The 18906-nt window shown below is 51.7% G+C and overlaps 1 protein-coding gene across 1 annotated transcript in view; it reads right to left on the bottom strand.

Moving 5' to 3' along the window:
- Positions 1-1260: 1260 nt before the first annotated feature.
- ptprja (protein tyrosine phosphatase receptor type Ja) overlaps positions 1261-18906 on the bottom strand; it is a 38814-nt gene continuing 21168 nt past the window's right edge. Inside the window, exons 10-31 of the mRNA XM_042341562.1 lie at positions 18452-18721; positions 17336-17617; positions 16542-16811; positions 15466-15747; positions 14672-14941; positions 13474-13755; positions 12795-13046; positions 12072-12362; positions 10907-11059; positions 10371-10554; positions 9584-9702; positions 7080-7167; positions 6762-6812; positions 6596-6607; positions 6356-6437; positions 6126-6216; positions 5846-5910; positions 5130-5264; positions 4434-4553; positions 3242-3399; positions 2742-2877; positions 1261-2459 (exon numbers count right to left, since the gene is read on the bottom strand). Coding sequence (XP_042197496.1) covers positions 2304-2459; positions 2742-2877; positions 3242-3399; positions 4434-4553; positions 5130-5264; positions 5846-5910; positions 6126-6216; positions 6356-6437; positions 6596-6607; positions 6762-6812; positions 7080-7167; positions 9584-9702; positions 10371-10554; positions 10907-11059; positions 12072-12362; positions 12795-13046; positions 13474-13755; positions 14672-14941; positions 15466-15747; positions 16542-16811; positions 17336-17617; positions 18452-18721 — 3749 coding nt within the window. The 3' untranslated portion in view covers positions 1261-2303. The remainder of the gene's footprint in view (positions 2460-2741; positions 2878-3241; positions 3400-4433; positions 4554-5129; positions 5265-5845; positions 5911-6125; positions 6217-6355; positions 6438-6595; positions 6608-6761; positions 6813-7079; positions 7168-9583; positions 9703-10370; positions 10555-10906; positions 11060-12071; positions 12363-12794; positions 13047-13473; positions 13756-14671; positions 14942-15465; positions 15748-16541; positions 16812-17335; positions 17618-18451; positions 18722-18906) is intronic.

The following is an 18906-nucleotide window of genomic DNA, read 5'->3' as shown; positions in this document are numbered from 1 at the left end:
CCCTCACTAGATGGCCTCGCACAATAGCTCTCTGACTGTCCATTGCTCCTTATGGGAGTCTGGAAAACAATCAAAAACAGAAGTTCAAAGGTGGAGCAAGACCCTTCGACAGTGGTGCTCTCTGCTTCCGCTCTGTGGTTTACCAATTACATGACCTCGGTGGAGAATGCAGAATGGAACAGCAATTGATCATGTAGTGGTGAGTGGCTTGGCACGTCCTATGCTCTCCAATTATGGGGCAAGAGCGGGAAACTGGACTGAGGTACAGATCAGCCATGATCTTATGAAATGGCAGAACTGGCTCGAGGGGCTGAAATAGCCTGTTTCTATTGAGTTGTTTGACATCACTGGGAAACCTCTGAGCACTGACAAGTCACCTGTTGTCAAGAGAAGAGCCCTTGCTCTCCGAGTGCAACTTCTGACCCTATGACATGGGGTGACTGTCAGCTTGGAGCCTGGTGTGTCTTGTGCTACAAGTGATTGTGCCGGAGTCCTCCGCCCCACAAAGGGTATTGCTGACCATGAACCCTGGGACCGATTCTGTGTGATGGGCAACACATGATGAAACTGGAAGCCATGGGAGTACAGGCCAAATCTGGGATTTTTTCTGAAATGTGTAGTCCTGCTCCAAGATCCATGTAAGGTTCGACACAGAACCTATCCCTCTGGAAAGGGGGGGTAAGGCAACGCTGCCCTTTGTCATTCACCCTATTCGATGTTTTCATCATCGATGTGTTGGGGTCATTGAGAGAGAAGGATGTGATGTATCTGTTCCAAGCCTCTCTGACAGGATTGCAGCTCTTCTGTTTCCGGACAATATTGTGTTACTGTTGGACTCACCTGGGAACATTCTGTGCTGCACCCGCTATTTTGAACACTGGACCAACCCGTGGGACATAATGTTGTTGCCCTTAAATGGGAATCATGGTTCTGCACGATTCGAGTGAAGACATTGAGGGAATTGATTGAGAGATACCAGGGGCATCAGTACCAATTGCTGATGCTTCCAGTGCCTTGGGATGTCCTCTCTTCAGCTATTGTTGGCCAGGAGACCAGGAGAAACTCCCCTCTTTTTGAATAGTGCCATGAAATTTTTAACATCTACCTAAACAAGCATAGACAGGACCTTGGTTTGTACCTCTGACAATGCACCATAGTCTCTGCCCCATCCCCAACCCCCACTGCATTGAAGTGTCAACCTAGATGATATGGGTCCCCAGCTCCCCCTACACTGGAAATGCACATTGTTAAGACAAATCGTAAGATAAAAGCTGATTCTGTTTAATAATAATTTCTGTACATTGAACACAAACAAGATTTATACATCTCAGTAAATAACAGGTCAGAAAATAGGAAGAATGCGAGTGTTGATGAGAGCAAAGCAGCAATCAGACCAATGTGTGAACTAGGAATAATTGCATTAAATCATTCAATCTGTTTCTCAGGTAAAATAATAGCTTCTTGGATCATAATAGTGCCATAACACCCCCGCCCCGTGCATAAACTATTGAAATTTCAAATCAGTCTGTCTCAGTGTTAGTACTGAACAGGGCATTTGTGGTCTCGCCGGTCTGGCTGCCTGTGCCACCTGTTCCCAGTCAGAGCTGGCAGTGGGTCACTGGGTGGCACTGCAGAGTGTCATACCAGCATATATACACAATTATTCACATTATTATACTATCAGAGTGGATTCAAAATATACAACCTGAACAAAAACCCTAACATTTAAAACCTCTAATTGCTGCTATCTCACAATGTCAGACACACACACATACACACACACACACACACACAGAGTCAGACAGACACAGTTTCTCTCTCTCTCACACACACACAGTCAGACACACAACGAGGACTAAGTTGGGTCAGTGCAGTCTTTAGTTAAACCTTGTGTGTAAAGTGCTCAGTATAACAAGGCTCAGGCTCCATGGGACAGAGGCTCCACATCAGCCACTCCACATTCAGTGTCAGTGCTTTGAACACAATAACTCCCACACTAACGCACGCACCCCCCCCTTCCCAGGGGCACCCTAGATTGTCGGGGGGGGGGGAAGGGGGTGCAGGGTTGATTCCCTTGGTTCCAGAATGTTCACTAAACATCTGTTTCAAGAATATCAAACATTAAAAGTAGATCCAGGCACATCTTGTGACTGGCGCGTGTGTGTGTGTGACTGGCCTGGTGTGTGTGTGTGTGACTGGCCTGGTGTGCGTGTGTGACTGGTGTGTGCGTGTGTGACTGGCGTGTGCGACTGGCTTGCGCGTGTGTATGAGACTGGTGTGTGTGTGTGTGACTGTTGTGTGGGTTATACGGCATGGCCGTTGGCTGTGCCGTGGCTCTGGACAGCGGAGTAGTTCTGGTAAATGAGATCGGGTGCATTCTCATAAATGCTGTTGGTGCCTTGGCTTCTCCGTGACTCGATGTAATCTTTCGCACAGCGATTCAGGAAGACATACTGAGACTAGGGGAGAGAATGTGAGAGAGAGAGAGAGAGAGTGTGAGACAGAGAAACTGAGACAGAGACAGGAGATGTCATGGGCAGAGGGTGCATGTGAGAGACAGTGTGATACGGAGAGCAGAGAGAGAGAGAATGTGTGAGTGAGAGTGAGTGTGACAGAGAGTGTGTGTATGAGAGTGAGCTGGAGAGAGTGAGAAATGGAGTATGAGAGTGTGGCAGAGAGAGTGAGATACAGAGAGAGAGAGCGACACAGAGAGTGTGAGTGGCCGTAGCCACAGCTCTCACCTCAGTTTGGACCATCAGCGTTCGGTGCATGCGGAGGTCACACACTGTCCCGAAGATATCCACACTGTTATCATTGTCAATCTGGTACATCAGCCGATCAACAGAGATAAACGTCCCTGTTCGGCCCACACCGGCACTGAGAGAAGGACAGGGAGAGTGTGTGAGAGTGAGAGAATGTGTGTGTGTGGAGGGTGAGGGCAGTGTGGGGGAGGGGGGAGGAGTGGGAGAGGGGGGGTCAGAGTGGGGAAAAAATGGGGGAGGTGGGTACCTGCAGTATGTGTGTTGGGGTGGGGTTTGGAGAGAGGGCGGGAGGTGAGGAGTGGGGATGGGTGCCTGCAGGATGTGTTTTGGGGTGGGGAGGTAGAAGTGTGGGTGGGGAGGTAGGAGTGGGGGAGATGGGTAGGAATGGGTGTCTGCAGTGTGTGTGTGTGTGTTGCAGGAGGTGGGGGGGTTAGGAGTATCAGTGGGTGTCTTAGTGGGTGCGTTGAGGGTGCAGGTACCTGCAGTGCACCACAGTGGGGCCTCCTGGGTGCTGGTCCAGATATTGCCGCACCAGGTCCCTGAAGTCGAGCAGCAGTTGGGTGTTGTTGGGAACGTTGTGGTCAGGCCAGGCCAAGAAATGGAAGTGGCGGACAGTGCGACGCTCCCCGGACGTGGCCTGTGCCAGAGAGAGAAGTATCACACCACAGGCTCCGCTGTGACCCCAACACTGACCCCAGACTCTCCCCTATGTGTGCATTTGTGTGGGGAGGGGGGGGGTGGGATCTGTGTTTGTGGGGGTCTGTCTCTCTGTGTGTGTGTCTCTGTGTGGGGAGTCTCTGTGTGGGGGGGGGTGGGGGTCTGTCTATGTGTGTGTGGTCTCTCTGTGGGGTGGTCTTTCTGTGTTGGGGGTCTCTCTGTGTGGGGGTGGTCTGTGTGAGTGAGTGTGTGGGGGAGGGGTGTCTCTGTGTGTGTGGGCGTGGTCGCTGTGGGGGATCTCCCTCTATCCGTGTGGGGGGGTCTCCCTCTATCCGTGTGGGGGGTTCTCCCTCCGTCCGTGTGGGTGGGGGGGGTCTCACTCCGTACGTGTGGGTGGGGGGTTCTCCCTCCGTCCGTGTCGGTGGGGGGTCTCCCTCCGTCCGTGTGGTTCGGGGGGGTCTCCTTCCGTCCGTGTGGGTCGGGGGGTCTCCTTCCGTCCGTGTGGGTCGGGGGGGTCTCTCTCCGTCCGTGTGGGTCGGGGGGGTCTCTCTCCGTCCGTGTGGGTGGGGGAGGTCTCTCTCCATCCGTGTGGGTGGGGGTGTCTCTCTCCGTCCGTGTGGGGGGGGTGTGTCTCTCTCTATCCGTGTGGGGGGGGGGTGTCTCTCTCCGTCCGTGTGGGGGGGGGGGTTTCTCTCCGTCCGTGTAGGGGGGGGTCTCTCTCCGTCCGTGTGTGGGGGGGTCTCTCTCCGTCTGTGTGTGGGGGGTCTCTCTCCGTCCGTGTAGGGGGTTCTCTGTGTGTGCGCTGGTGGGGGGGGGGGGTCTCTGTGTGTGCGGCGGGGCGGTGGGGGGGGTCTCTGTGCGTGCGCCTGAGGGGGTCTCTGTGTATGTGCCTTGGGGGGTGTCTCTGTGTGTGTGCCGGGGGGGGGTCTCTGTGTGTGCGCGCCGGGGTGGGGGGGTCTCTGTGTGTGCGCGGGGTGGGTTTCTCTTTGTGCGACAGTGGGGGTTGTGCCTCACCTTCTCCAGCTTGAAATCTCTGATGGTCCAGTCAGTGAGAAGGATCTCGGAGGTGAGGGAGACGGTTGTGTTGTTGATGGTCAGAGGCTGGTCTGTAGGCCAGTACTCCTCACACTTAGTCTGGGAACAACAGCGAACATCATCAGCCACTCAGCTGCTATTACAGCCCAATGCCGCTTGTACCAATCTGTGCCAAAACAGGCGCTGAGTGCGTGTGGCGCTGAGTGTGCGTGTGGCGCTGAGTGTGGGTGTGGCGCTGAGTGTGCGTGTGGCGCTGAGTGTGCGTGTGGAGCTGAGTGTGCGTGTGGCGCTGATGTGCGGTGGCGCTGAGTGTGGGTGTGGCGCTGAGTTGGGGTGGCGCTGAGTGTGCGGTGGCGCTGAGTGTGGTGTGGAGCTGAGTGTGGGTGTGGCGCTGAGTGTGGGTGTGGAGCTGAGTGTGCGTGTGGCGCTGAGTGTGCGTGTGGCGCTGAGTGTGGGTGTGGCGCTGAGTGTGGGTGTGGCGCTGAGTGTGCGTGTGGCGCTGAGTGTGGTGTGGAGCTGAGTGTGGTGTGGCGCTGAGTGTGCGTGTGGTGCTGAGTGTGCGTGTGAGGCAGCGTGTATGTCCTCACGTATCCGTGTTTGTGTGTGTGAGGTACTGTGTGTGTGTGTGTGGCGTAGCGTTTGTGTATGAGGAGCTGTTTGTGTGTCCTAACGTACCCGGCCTTGCTCCACACACTTGGTCAGCATGACGATCGCCGGCACCCGCTTCTCCCACACCATCTGCCAGAAATCAACCACCGTGCCCGGCAGCGGGCCCTGCGCAGCTATGAACTCTCTAGGCCTGTTATAGCCCTGTCCAGACACAGCACAGCGTGAGACACAGCGCAGATAGAACAGAACGACCATTTGCATTCAAAGAGGCAGCGTCTCTGAGCGCTTGACAGAGGTGGAGCCTGATGCCGAGTCGGGGGACAGGAGGACATGGCCGCAAACACGTTCATGATCCGAATGAGGGGGAAGAATGGGGCGAGGTGGAGGGATTGGGGAAGAGAGTGCCAAACCTTCGGGGTGTAGTGGCTAAAAGCACGGGCGCCAATGGTGGAGGGGATGAAGGGAAGTGCAGGAACGGAGGCAGTGGGTGGTGGGATGGGGAGTAAGCAGGTTGAAGGGGTAGGGATGTCTCAGGGCATGAAAGGATTTGTAGATGCGAGGATCTTGACCTCGATCTGTTCTGTGATCAGAAGCCAGTGGAGCCTGGGGAGGACTGGTATGATGGGGGTACGGAGTTTAGAGCGGGTGAAAATAAGGGCGGCGGAGTTTTGAATACGCAGTGATTGGGGTTCACGGCACACAGCGAGGGCGAACACACAGCGAGGGCTGGAGAGATGCAGTCACCGTGGCAGAGTGGGCGGGGCGGTGGCAGAGTCACTCACTGGCACTAAGTTGGCATTGATGTAATCACTTGCAGGGTTTGAGAGCTTCACACGACTCACATCGTCTGAAGGAACAAAGTCATTGTTAGAGAGAGGCAGGTAGAGACAGAGATACAGTGTGAGAGAGAGAGAGAAGCAGGAGGAAAGAGACAGACAGATAGACAGAGAGACAACGAGAGAGAGTGAGAGACGAGAGAGAGAGAGATAGCGAGACAGAGAGAGAGAGAGACAGTGAAAGAGAAAGCGAGTGACAGAGGGGGTGGAGGTGGTTCTTACTCACAGGGCAGGACATTATTGTAACGGTTCTTGGCTCTGTTGCTGGCCTCCTGTGCTGCGTGGGTGGATTGTTTGGTCCCCAAGGGTTTCAGGTCCTGAACAGGGGAAAGAGAATTCACTGCCCTGCTCGCACACACCTGGCACACAGCATGGTACACACTACACACACACGGCACACACACACACACACACAGCGTGGAACACAAAGCAACAGTGAGCGGAGCAATCACTCACCTCGAATTCCTCAGCGAATCCACAGTCCGTGTCAGCATGTTGCTTGTTGTAGTAATTCTCAAAGTGATCCACCTGGATAACACTACAGGGAGAGCAGCATTACTACAAAGCCACCTCTACACCGTCTGTCCACACTCCCAGGTCAGCCACAGCACGGGTTAGAGACAGAGAGAGTAAAGCTCCCTCTACACTGTCCACGCATGAGATGCATTCTTGAATAATCAGAAGACTCATACTCACTTTCTTGCCACTCTGTAAAACAGAAACAAAAGAGAATCGATACCTGATTCGTACTCCCAATGCCCCACCCCTACCCAATCCCAACCCAAGCGCACCGGCCCACTCCCTCCCTCCATCCCGCCCCCCACCTTGGTTCGGTTGAGCGAGCTCTGCAAGGGGCTGTTACCTGATATCAGTGATAGGAACTATAACCTCGTCCTTTCTCTCCTGTTTCCGCCTGCAAAGAGAGACAAGTGACACTGCAAGGAGTGAGAAGCAGGGAATAGGGGGCGGAGGGTGGAGAGCTGGGGTGGGGGTGAGTTGGGTGGGGGGAGCCATGGGTGAGGGGGGAGTCAGGTGAGGGGGGAATCGGAGTGCGGGGTAAATCGGAGGGGGTGACGGGGGGGGAGTCGGGTGGGGGGTCGGAGAGGGGTGGGGGAGCAAGGTGTGGGGGGGGGGAGCGAGCTTCGAGGGGAGTCTCTCAGTTGCTGTACACGTCACTCACCGTCTCCTCCAGTAAAACAGACCGAAGACCAGGAGCAAAACAACAGCCAAGCCCAGGAGAGTCCCGACAACAGCCCCAGCAATAACACCTGCAACACACACAGTGTATATACACACACACCACACACACACAGACTGCGCACACACACATACACACACACTGTACACCAGGGGTGGGCAAAAGACGGCCCACGGGCCATATCCGGCCCGCCAAATAATTCTATCTGGCTTGTCAATGTGTCTAGCAATAGAAAAAATTATAGTTCATTCAGTCCCAGAAAGTCGAACAAATTTTGCATTTGAATCAGACCGGGAACATCAGCCAATTACACTGCTTAGTTGTGCGCGCGCTCCCTTAAGTGTTGAATCAGGCTGACGTCAGAAATGTATGGATCGGCAAATTTTCAAACACGCCTTTTCACTGAAGAGGACGTTAATTCGAAATGAGTTTATCAAAGAAGCGGAAAGTGGACGCTGGAGACCGAATATTCAACAAAGAATGGACTTCTAAATCTTTTTTTTAAACCAGTGTGTGCGTGGAAAAGCTGTGTGCTTAATTTGCAAAGAAAGTGCGGCAGTGCTCAAAGACTACAACTGGAATCGCCATTTTGAGAGCATACTGGTTGTTCGAATGCAAAAAGAGCAAAGCATTTTCACAAAACTATTTGGGTCCCAGGATGAGATTACAAGAGTGAGTTACGTGATTGCACTCAAAATCGCCAAGAACAGCAAACCATTCTCTGAAGGAGAATTTATAAAGGAATGCATGGTTGACTCTGCCTCGATTTAATTCCCAGACAAGAAAAAACAGTTCGAGAACATTAGCTTGTCAAGGCGAAATATTGTGAGACGTGTCAAGGATATCTCTTGAGAACCTGTATCTGCAGTTACAAAATAAAGTAAGCAATTTTGCATGTTTTTCACTGGCACTCAATGAGAGTTGTGATGTCAAAGACACAGCCCAATTGACAATTTTTATCTCGAGGTATCACTAAAGATTTTGAGCTCACAGAAGAATTGGCATCAATGCAGTCAATGAAAGATACGACAACTGGAGAAGACTTTTTGGAGGCAGTAAATAAGTATATCTTAATATTAGGAGTGGAAAAAATTGGTGAATATGACCACTGATGGAAGCCCAAATCTGACAGGCAAAAATGTTGGGTTATTGAAAAGAATTCAAGATCAAGTCAAAGAAACAAATCCAGAACAGAATATTGTTTTTTCTACACTGCATTATCCACAAAGAGGTCCTTTGTAAGCGTGTTCTAAAATTAAGCAATGTTGTGGACACAGTTACGAAAGTGGTCAACTACATTCGAGCAAGAGGATTAAACCACAGGCAATTTGTAACTCTGCTTGACGAATTGGAATCCGAGCACATGGATGTTCTGTATCACACGAATGTAAGATGGCTTAGTTTAGGAAAGGTCTTGAAAAGAGTGTGGGAACTGAGAACAGAGATTGATTTATTTTTGGACATGAAACAAAAAGATTCGGATTTCCCACAGCTGAATGATGTGAATTGGCTCTCTGATTTCGCATTTGCCGTTGATATCATGGGCCACATGAATTCAAAACTGCAACGGAAGGGGGGCTTTGTGCACGATTTGTATTGCAGTGTCAAGTCATTTATGGTAAAGTTATTTATTTTATCGCATCAGATACGAAACAGATAGTTCGCCCACTTTCCAACTTCGTAGCAGATTACTCTTTGTGATCAAAGCCTTAAAGTATACTTTATCACTACTTGATTTACATGCCAAATTTTCTCACTGATTCCAGGATTTCAATTTGATCAAAAATGACCTGTCTTTGGTCTCTTCACCTTTCTCATTTGATGTTGACAAAGCCCCAATTGACCTCTAGCTCGAGCTTATTGACCTGCAATGTGATCCATTGCTTGCGGAACAATTCAAATCAGTGCCACTTCCCAGTTTTTATGCCTCTCTTAATGAATATAACTTTCCAAAAGTAAAAGCCTGGAGGATACTTGTGCTGTTTGGATCAAAATACACACGTGAGGAGAGATTTTCTATGATGAAATTCAATAAATCAAAACAGATCTGTGATGACTGATGACCACCTTGCAGCAGTACTCCGCATTGCAACAACGGAGACGATGCCTAACTTCAATTGTCTGGTTAATAACACACATCAGTGCTTTAATTCTTCCCATTGAGTGAGCGTTTCACATTCTCATCAATATGTGAATAAATGAATAAATATTGAATAAATGTTTGCTCAATGAGTTGTTTTATTTAACCTAATTTTAATGAATGTCAATGATATAGACTTTATTTTATGCAAGTGTAAGACTTGATTTTGAGCTATTATTAAGCATTTGCATCTATATTAAGTGTATGGCCCGCGAAGCTTAGTGAAACTCGTGAAGTGGCCCGCCAGCCAAAATAATTGCCCGCCCCTGCTGTACACACACTGCACCGACAGCGGGGAGGTGATTGTGTGGGTGGAAGGGTGAGGTGGGAGGATGCAGGGTCTTACCTGGGTCTTGCGGAGTTTGGATCTGGTTGGAGTAAAGGTATGAGGTGAAGAAGGATTGTGTTATATTAATTCTGTTTGCGTTTGTCAGCTTCAAATGTGTAAATCCAACCAGACTGAGTCTGTAGAGAAAGAAGAGAAAAAGGATTGAAACTAGGGAGCGAGATATGAGGGAAAGATAGTTGGGGAGCAAGGAAGGGAGAGGGAGGATGGTGGCCGGACAGTGGAGGGAATGACTGGGTGCAGGCTGTGAGGTGTGCCACTGCCTATTATTATTTATATTGCAGAATAATAATAATAATAATCCTTGCATTTGATATAGCGCTTTTCACGTCGGGAGGACGTCCCAAAGCGCTTCACAGACACTGTAAAGTGAATTGACTGTATATTTGTGGGCGAATGCGGCAGCCAATTGCGCACAGCAATGTCCCACAAACAGTCGTAGATTGAAAATGACCAATTTATTATTGTTTTTTTTTTGGAGGGATTATTATTAGGCTCTGTGTGGAGTAAGGAAACTTGCCCAAGGTTTCGCCCTGACCTTCCTACTAGACGAAGAAAGACCAAGTTTCATCTAGTTCGCCTTGCACCTCCCTAGCAGTCGCATGCACATATGTCCCAAACTACCTGTGTACTATATCACATAATGTTATTTCCTAAAAGAAAATGATCTAATCTGTGTTTGCAAGATATAGTGCCTTACCATTTCATCGAGACGTCTCACAGCGCTTCACAGGACATACTGTTTGCGGTGGGCTCACAGCCCAGACTGAGGAGAGCAGGGACTTGCCTGTATTTGCTGAGGGGATGCAGTTTGCCATTGTAGTCGGCCAGTACCTTCTCTCCGTTCCCCACGGTGACAGTGTGGGTGATGTTGCTGGCCCGCGCTGTCTGTGTGCGGTTTACCAGGTACGTGATGTAGGCGGCCGCGTTGTCGCTGTACATGTTCCCTATGCTGCTTTTGTCAGGTTCATCTGTGAGAGACACACGCTCAGCAAGCTTCATATCATACCTCACAGCGAGGGGGGCGGGCAGGGCAGGGGTGCAGTGGGAGGATTGCAGTGGGGGAAGGGGGTGGGGACCAGTGGGAGATGGGGGGGGGGTCAGCGGGAGAGGTGCTGCGCAGGGGGTTCACACTGTATGTGACTTCCTGCAAGTAGAATCACAAACAGTGGCAAGGAAAGGGCAGTCATTGGGATACCCACTCCGACTTGTTCCCCTCAGCCCCGGCCCCACACCACAGCACTGCCCTGTCAGCCCCAACGCCCCAGCACTGCCCCAGCCTCACCCCAGCACTGACCCCCAAGCCCCAACCTCAGCACTCACTGCCACGATCCTTCTCTGTCCCCACCACCACAGCGATGGCCTGGATCCGCCCATTTGTGGAATCGAAGCTGTTGTCCAAGAAGGTGAACACCAGCGAGTTGTGTGACACGGTGAGTTGTGTAACCGGCAGTCGCTCAGCCGGCTTGGGAGGGTCTGTAATAATAATAATAATAATAATAATCCTTGCATTTGATATAGCGCTTTTCACGTCGGGAGGACGTCCCAAAGCGCTTCACAGAACACACTGTAAAGTGAATTGACTGTATATTTGTGGGCGAACGCGGCAGCCAATTGCGCACAGCAATGTCCCACAAACAGTCGTAGATTGAAAATGACCAATTTATTATTGTTTTTTTTTGGAGGGATTATTATTAGGCTCTGTGTGGAGTAAGGAAACTTGCCCAAGGTTTCGCCCTGTGCCTGGAATTGAACTCAGGTCTCTCACTTGCAAAGCGAGTGCTCTAACCACTGAGCTACAGGACTCCACTGTAACGGGCAACAAGCAACATTCAGTCTCAGCCTGATCCCTGCCAATCAGTTGGCTTTTCCGCAGTATTCCAGGGCGCTGCTGGTGATAGCTCAGCCAGCCTGGCTCATTGGCAGGACTCGGAGGGGCAGAACAGTCACTGGGGGCAGGGAATCTTCCCACTCAGCTCCTGTGAACCCTGCAGGCCAAAGCCCTAACAATTAACAATAATCCTTGCATTTGACAGCAATGTCCCACAAACAGCCACGGAGTGATCCATTTTATTGGTGGATTGTTTGCCGGACATCGGGAAAAGAGAAACTCCCATCTCTTTTCGCAAGGCGCCATGGAATCTTTAACGTTCACCTGAACAGGCAGACGGCACTTTGTAGATGAGAGAAAGACAGGGAGAGAGAGACAGACAGCGACACAGACAGTGAGAGACAGGGAGGGTGAGAGACAGACACACACACACACACACACACACAGAAAGGGTGAGAGAGACAGAAAGATAGTCAGAGACAGGGAGACAGAGACACACAGACAGGGCGACACAGAGAGACACACACACACACAGGGAGACCGAGACACATACAGACAGACAGGGAGATAGAAACATAGACACACGTACAGAGAGACAGCGACATCCAGACACAGAGACAGAGACACACAGAGAGAGAGAGAGAGAGCAGTGCTCACCTGTGATGCTGGTCTGGCAGAGCTTGCTGACAGGCTGGCTGTTCCTGCCGCAGGATGTGCTGATGATGGAGAGTTCGTATTTGGTACCAAACCGCAAGCCGGTCAAGTTCTCTGTGCTGCCCGTGGGGCACTGAGAGTAGGTTTTGGTGACATTGGACCCGGTGGCCATGCTGAGCGGGGAGGCTTGCACCCTGAAGCTGATGTACTCTCCCTCTGGGCAGTCCCAGGCCAGTGCCAGCTGGTCCTGCCTCTCCACTGGCTCACACGTAAAACTGTCAACACTCGCCGCGTCTGACACACAAAGGGCACATCAGCACACACAGAGAGACAGCGCGTGCAGAGACAGAGAGAACACAGAAAGAGAGAGAGCATAGTCAGAGCGTGGGAAGAAAGAGCGAAAGAGAGAGCGCAGAGAGAGAGAGAGAATACAGAAAGAGAGTACAGAGAGAGAGTGTGAGGGGAGAGAGAGCATGTGGGGAGAGATACACACAGACAGAGAGGGCACGAGGGAGAGAGAGAGAGCACAGAGAGAGAGAGAGAGTGCGGAGGAGAGAGTGTGGGGAGGGGAGAGAGTGGAGTGGGGAGGGAAGAAAGTGGGGAAGGGAGACAGAGAGAGAGTACAGAGAGAGTGGGGGGAGAGTGAGATGCAGAGCGAGAGAGAGAGAGAGCACCCAGAGAGGGCTTGAAGAGCAGGGAATGGAGAGAGTGGGAGGTGATCCTCACCAGTGCATGCGAACTTGGTAGCTGGGCTTCCTTCCATCCCGTTTTCAGTCTGGCTAAAGACAGAGAAAGCGAAGTTCTTTCCTGGCTTGAGTTGAGGCACGGTAACAGTTAGTTTCGGGCCACTCTGATTGTATCCCTCTGTCTGCACACGGTATGTATAGGAAGTGTCTGCCCCCAGGGGCTCATCCCACTGCAGTTTGACAGAGGTGCTGTTGATGTCCGTAACTTGCACGTTCGTCACTGGGTTTGGCTCTGCAAATAACACAAGATCTTTCCTAAACATGAGTTTGATTTTGCTCTTGCTGATCATGTCTTTGATCTCATTCCACAGCCTTTACACGACGCTGGCTCAGCCTCGGGCATTCCTGCCCACCAGAGCCGTCCTCACATTCGTGTGGACCCATGACAGGAAGTCGTGAACACGACCCTCAAGCTATAACAGGCTTGTGGACGGACAGTGCAGAGGGAGCTTTACTCTGTCTCTAAACCGTGCTGTCATTTTATTCATCCCAATTCATCCTTCCTCTGGGGCCCTGTGAGACACTACACTCCCCGCATGAGAAGGAGAGCGGGGAGGAATTGGGACGCTTGTGGACTGGGCACTGGAGGGCAGGCAGCATGTGGAGAGGCAAATCCAGAGAGATGGGAGCCAAACCCCAGTCCCCGGGCCTGTACTTACTGGTACAACCTGATACAGGTTCAGATGCGATGCTGTGGGGCCCACTGTTGGTAGCCACAGTGATGGTGTAGCAGCGGCCAGGCTGTAGGTTGATGATTGTGTATGATGTGTTTGGGGGGAACACGGTGAAGGTCCTGTCATAGGCTGAAAGGTTCCGATGATCTTGGACATGGATGGTATAATTCTCCACATTGCCAGGCGGAGTGTGCCAGGTCACCTTCAGAGAGGTTGTGCTCCCTTGGTTCTCCACCGTCATGTTGCTGATTGGTATTTGCTCAGGTTCTGTTGGACAAAAACAAGGTTAAACTGGTTCAGTCACTCGCACTCTTGCTGCTCACAAAAAAAAAGTCGTTGGTTGAAGTCCCACCATCGGGGACTTTGAGCTCACAGTGTTGACTGAAGCTCCAGTGCAGTGCTGGGGGAGCGCTGCACTGTCGGAGGTACCGAACTTAGGTCGAGACATGAAACCGAGGACCCGTCTGTGCCTGTCCAGGTGGATGGACACTGAAGATCCGGCAGTGCTATTGGTAATGAGAAGGGAGTTTCATTCTCCCAGTGTCCTGGCCGATAATCCCCGGATAGACGTTCACCTCACGGCTGTTAATGGACATTGATGTGTATAAATTAGCTATCACGTTCACGACAAACACAGTCAATACACCTGACAGCAACTGTGTGAGGCGCTTTGAGACATTTCTCATCACTAATGTCAATAAAATGTTTAAAGAGCAAGAAAGAGCAAGTTAACACTCGCTTGGGATCATGAACGGTAACCAGCCCCTACTCCCGGTAAGCAGACCTGCCCACAGGGCCCCCGGCACCTGCCCACAGGGCCCCCTGGGCCCCCCAGGTCAGTGGCCACTCCCCAGATATATAGACCGTCCATCAGGTAAATATTCACTCCCCCAGGTAATAGCCCCTCTTCATGGTAACCAGCAACCCATCATTGTAACCAGCACTGCCCCACCCTTGGTAACCAGAACACCTCCCGCCCATGGTAACCAGCACACACCCGCCCAAGGTAACCAGCAGACCCTCCGCCCATGGTAACCAGCACCAACCACACCCATGGTAGCCAACAACCACCACCATGGTAATGAGCACCCGCCTTTTTAGTAACCAGCCCCTCACCATGGGAATCAGCCCCTCCCCATGGTAAGCAGGCAGTGCTCTCTGTGGGCAATAGAACAGCACTTACCTGTGTACTGAGTCACTGACAGAAAATTGCTCTGCAGTGAGTTTGCTCCGATAGTAGCCACAGAGATGTAGTACTCAGTGCCAGCCGTTAGGTGGTCAATCACAATGCTGTTTTTTATTGCGGTGAGATTCTGAGCGTCAGAAGCGTGGCTCCGGGAGGTGACACTGAAGTTGTAAGTCCCTGCAGTCATGTTTGCAGGTTCTCCCCAGGTCAGGGAGATGGCGCTGGTATTGACACTCAACACTTTGATGGGTCCAGGAAGACTGGGAACTGCGGGGAAACACAGAACAAAGCAGGACCATGGGAACAAGCACCAGATTCACAAGATCTCATCTGATCTCATCCTTCAAGATACCCCGTCTCACCCTCTTCCCATCACAGCATCAATCTGTTGCCTAAATGAGTCTGGTGTTCGGGCCTCAACCGCACTTCCTGCTAACCTGTTCATGTCATTAATTAGCCTCTGAGTAAAGAAACACTTTGTGGTGTCTGTCCTGAAATTCTCTTTGCCACTCTAAATCACACCCCCCTCAACCCCAGTTACAGACCCTCCCAACCAGTAATGAGACGCTCCACCCGGTGACCAGCTGGGTCTGGGAATAATCTTATCACCTGTGATGTTGAGCCTATGACGTGAGTGTGTGTTGGGTGAGGGAACATCGCCAGAAGAGGAGCAGAGGAGAGCGGGGAGGATTTGGGAAGCTTGTGGACTGGGCAGTGGAGGGCAGGCAGCATGTGGAGAAGCAAATCCAGAGAGATGGGAGCCAAACCCCAGTCCCCGGGCCTGTACTTACTGGTACAACCTGATACAGGTTCAGATGCGATGCTGTGGGGCCCACTGTTGGTAGCCACAGTGATGGTGTAGCAGCGGCCAGGCTGTAGGTTGATGATTGTGTATGATGTGTTTGGGGGTAACACGGTGACGGTCTCGTCATAGGCTGAAAGGTTCCGATAATCTTGGACGTGGATGGTATAATTCTCCACATTGCCAGGCGGAGTGTGCCAGGTCACCTTCAGAGAGTTTGTGCTCCCTTGGTTCTCCACCGTCACGTTGCTGATTGGTATTTGCTCAGGTTCTGTTGGACAAAAACAAGGTTAAACTGGCTCAGTCACTCGCACTCTTGCTGCTCACAAAGAAAGGTTGTTGGTTGAAGTCCCACCATCGGGGAATTTGAGCTCACAGTGTAGACTGAAGCTACAGCGCAGTGCTGGGGGAGCTCTGCACTGTCGGAGGTACCGAACTTAGGTCGAGACATGAAACTGAATCCCGTGTGTCTGTCCAGGTGGATGGACACTGAAGATCTGGCAGAACTATTAGTAATGAGAAGGGAGTTTCACTCTTGTGGTGTCCTGGCCGATAATCTCCCGGATAGATATTCACCTCACGGATGTTATTGGACATTGATGTACATAAATTGGCTGTCAGGTTCACTACAAACACAGTCACTACAGCTGACAGCAACTGTGTGAGGCGCTTTGAGACATTTCTCATTACGGACGTCAATAAAATGTTTAAAGAACCAGAAAGCGGAAGTTAACATTCGCTCGGGAACGTGAATGGTAACCAGCCCCTCCTCGAGATGACCACCCCCTCCCTATGATAACCAGCCCCTACTCCTGGTAACCAGACGGTCCCCAAAGTCACCAGCACCTCCAGCTAAATCATCAGTCCCTCTCTCTGTTGAGCAGACTCCAGGCCACCAGCCCCTGCCCACCGGGCCACCAGCCCCTGCCCACCCCGGGCCACCAGCCCATGCCCCCCCGGGACACCAGCCCCTGCACCTGGGTCACTAGACCCTCCCTCTAGGTAACCATCCCCTCCCCATGGTAAGCAGGCAGTGCTCTCTGTGGGCAGTGGAACAGCACATACCTGTGTACTGAGTCACTGACAGAAAATTGCTCTGCAGTGAGTTTGCTCCGATGGTGGCCACAGAGATGTTGTACTCAGTGCCAGCCGTTAGGTGGTCAATCACGATGCTGTTGTTTATTGCGGTGAGATTCTGAGCGTCAGAAGCGTGGCTCCGGAAGGTGACATTGAAGTTGTAAGTCCCTGCAGCCATGCTTGCAGGTTCTCCCCAGGTCAGGGAGATGGCGCTGGTATTGACACTCAACACTTTGATGGATCCAGGAAGACTGGGAACTGCGGGGAAACACAGAACAAAGCAGGACCATGGGAACAAGCACCAGATTCACAAGATCTCATCTGATCTCATCCTTCAAGATACCCCGTCTCACCCTCTTCCCATCATAGCATCAATCTGTTGTCTAAATGAGTCTGGTGTCCAGGCCTCAACCGCACTTCCTGCTAACCTGTTCATGTCAATAATTAGCCTCTGAGCAAAGAGACACTTTGTGGTGTCTGTGCTGAAATTACTCTTTGCCACTCTAAATCACACCCCCCTCAACCCCAGTTACAGACCCTCCCAACCAGTAATGAGACGTTCCACCCGGTGACCAGCTGGGTCTGGGAATAATCTATCACCTGTGATGTTGAGCCGATGACGTGAGTGTGTGTTGGGTGAGGGAACATCGCCAGAAGAGGAGCAGAGGAGAGCGGGGAGGATTTGGGAAGCTTGTGGACTGGGCACTGGAGGGCAGTCAGCATGTGGAGAGGCAAATCCAGAGAGATGGGAGCCAAACCCCAGTCCCCGGGCCTGTACTTACTGGTACAACCTGGTACAGGTTCAGATGCGATGCTGTGGGGCCCACTGTTGGTAGCCACAGTGATGTTGTAGCAGCGGCCAGGCTGTAGGTTGATGATTGTGTATGATGTGTTTGGGGGTAACACGGTGACGGTCTCGTCATAGGCTGAAAGGTTCCGATGATCTTGGACGTGGATGGTATAATTCTCCACATTGCCAGGCGGAGTGTGCCAGGTCACCTTCAGAGAGGTTGTGCTCCCTTGGTTCTCCACCGTCATGTTGCTGGTTGGAATTTGCTCAGGTTCTATTGGACAAAAACAAGGTTAAACTGGCTCAGTCACTCGCACTCTTGCTGCTCACAAAAAAAGGTTGTTGGTTGAAGTCCCACCATCGGGGAATTTGAGCTCACAGTGTAGACTGAAGCTACAGCGCAGTGCTGGGGGAGCTCTGCACTGTCGGAGGTACCGAACTTAGGTCGAGACATGAAACCGAGATCCCCTGTGTCTGTCCAGGTGGATGGACACTGAAGATCTGGCAGAACTATTGGTAATGAGAAGGGAGTTTCACTCTTGTGGTGTCCCGGCCGATAATCTCCCGGATAGATATTCACCTCACGGCTGTTATTGGACATTGATGTACATAAATTGGCTGTCAGGTTCACTACAAACACAGTCACTACACCTGACAGCAACTGTGTGAGGCGCTTTGAGACATTTCTCATTACGGACGTCAATAAAATGTTTAAAGAGCCAGAAAGCGGAAGTTAGCATTCGCTCTGGAACGTGAATGCTAACCAGCCCGTCCTCGAGATGACCACCCCCTCCCTATGGTAAACAGCCCCTACTCCTGGTAACCAGACGGTCCCCAAAGTCACCAGCACCGCCAGCTAAATCATCAGTCCCTCTCTCTGTTGAGCAGACTCCAGGCCACCAGCCCCTGCCCACCGGGCCACCAGCCCCTGCCCACCGGGACACCAGTTCCTGCCCTCGGGCCACCAGCCCCTGCCCCCGGACCACCAGCCCCTGCCCCCCGGGACACCAGCCCCTGCACCTGGGTCACTAGACCCTCCCTCTAGGTAACCATCCCCTCCCCATGGTAAGCAGGCAGTGCTCACTGTGGGCAGTGGAACAGCACATACCTGTGTACTGAGTCACTGACAGAAAATTGCTCTGCAGTGAGTTTGCTCCGATGGTGGCCACAGAGATGTTGTACTCAGTGCCAGCCGTTAGGTGGTCAATCACGATGCTGTTGTTTATTGCGGTGAGATTCTGAGCGTCAGAAGCGTGGCTCCGGAAGGTGACATTGAAGTTGTAAGTCCCTGCAGTCATGTTTGCAGGTTCTCCCCAGGTCAGAGAGATGGCGCTGGTATTGACACTCAACACTTTGATGGATCCAGGAAGACTGGGAACTGGGAGGAAACACAGAACAAAGCAGGACCATGGGAACAAGCACCAGATTCACAAGATCTCATCTGATCTCATCCTTCCTGACACCGCATCTCACCCTCTTCCCATCACAGCATCAATCTGTTGTCTAAATGAGTCTGGTGTCCAGGCCTCAACCGCACTTCCTGCTAACCTGTTCATGTCGTTC

The sequence above is a fragment of the Callorhinchus milii genome, unplaced genomic scaffold (genome assembly GCF_018977255.1).
Source record: "Callorhinchus milii isolate IMCB2004 unplaced genomic scaffold, IMCB_Cmil_1.0 Scaffold17, whole genome shotgun sequence".
NCBI classification, from domain to species: Eukaryota; Metazoa; Chordata; class Chondrichthyes; order Chimaeriformes; family Callorhinchidae; genus Callorhinchus; species Callorhinchus milii.
This window is presented reverse-complemented; position numbering and strand designations above follow the sequence as displayed.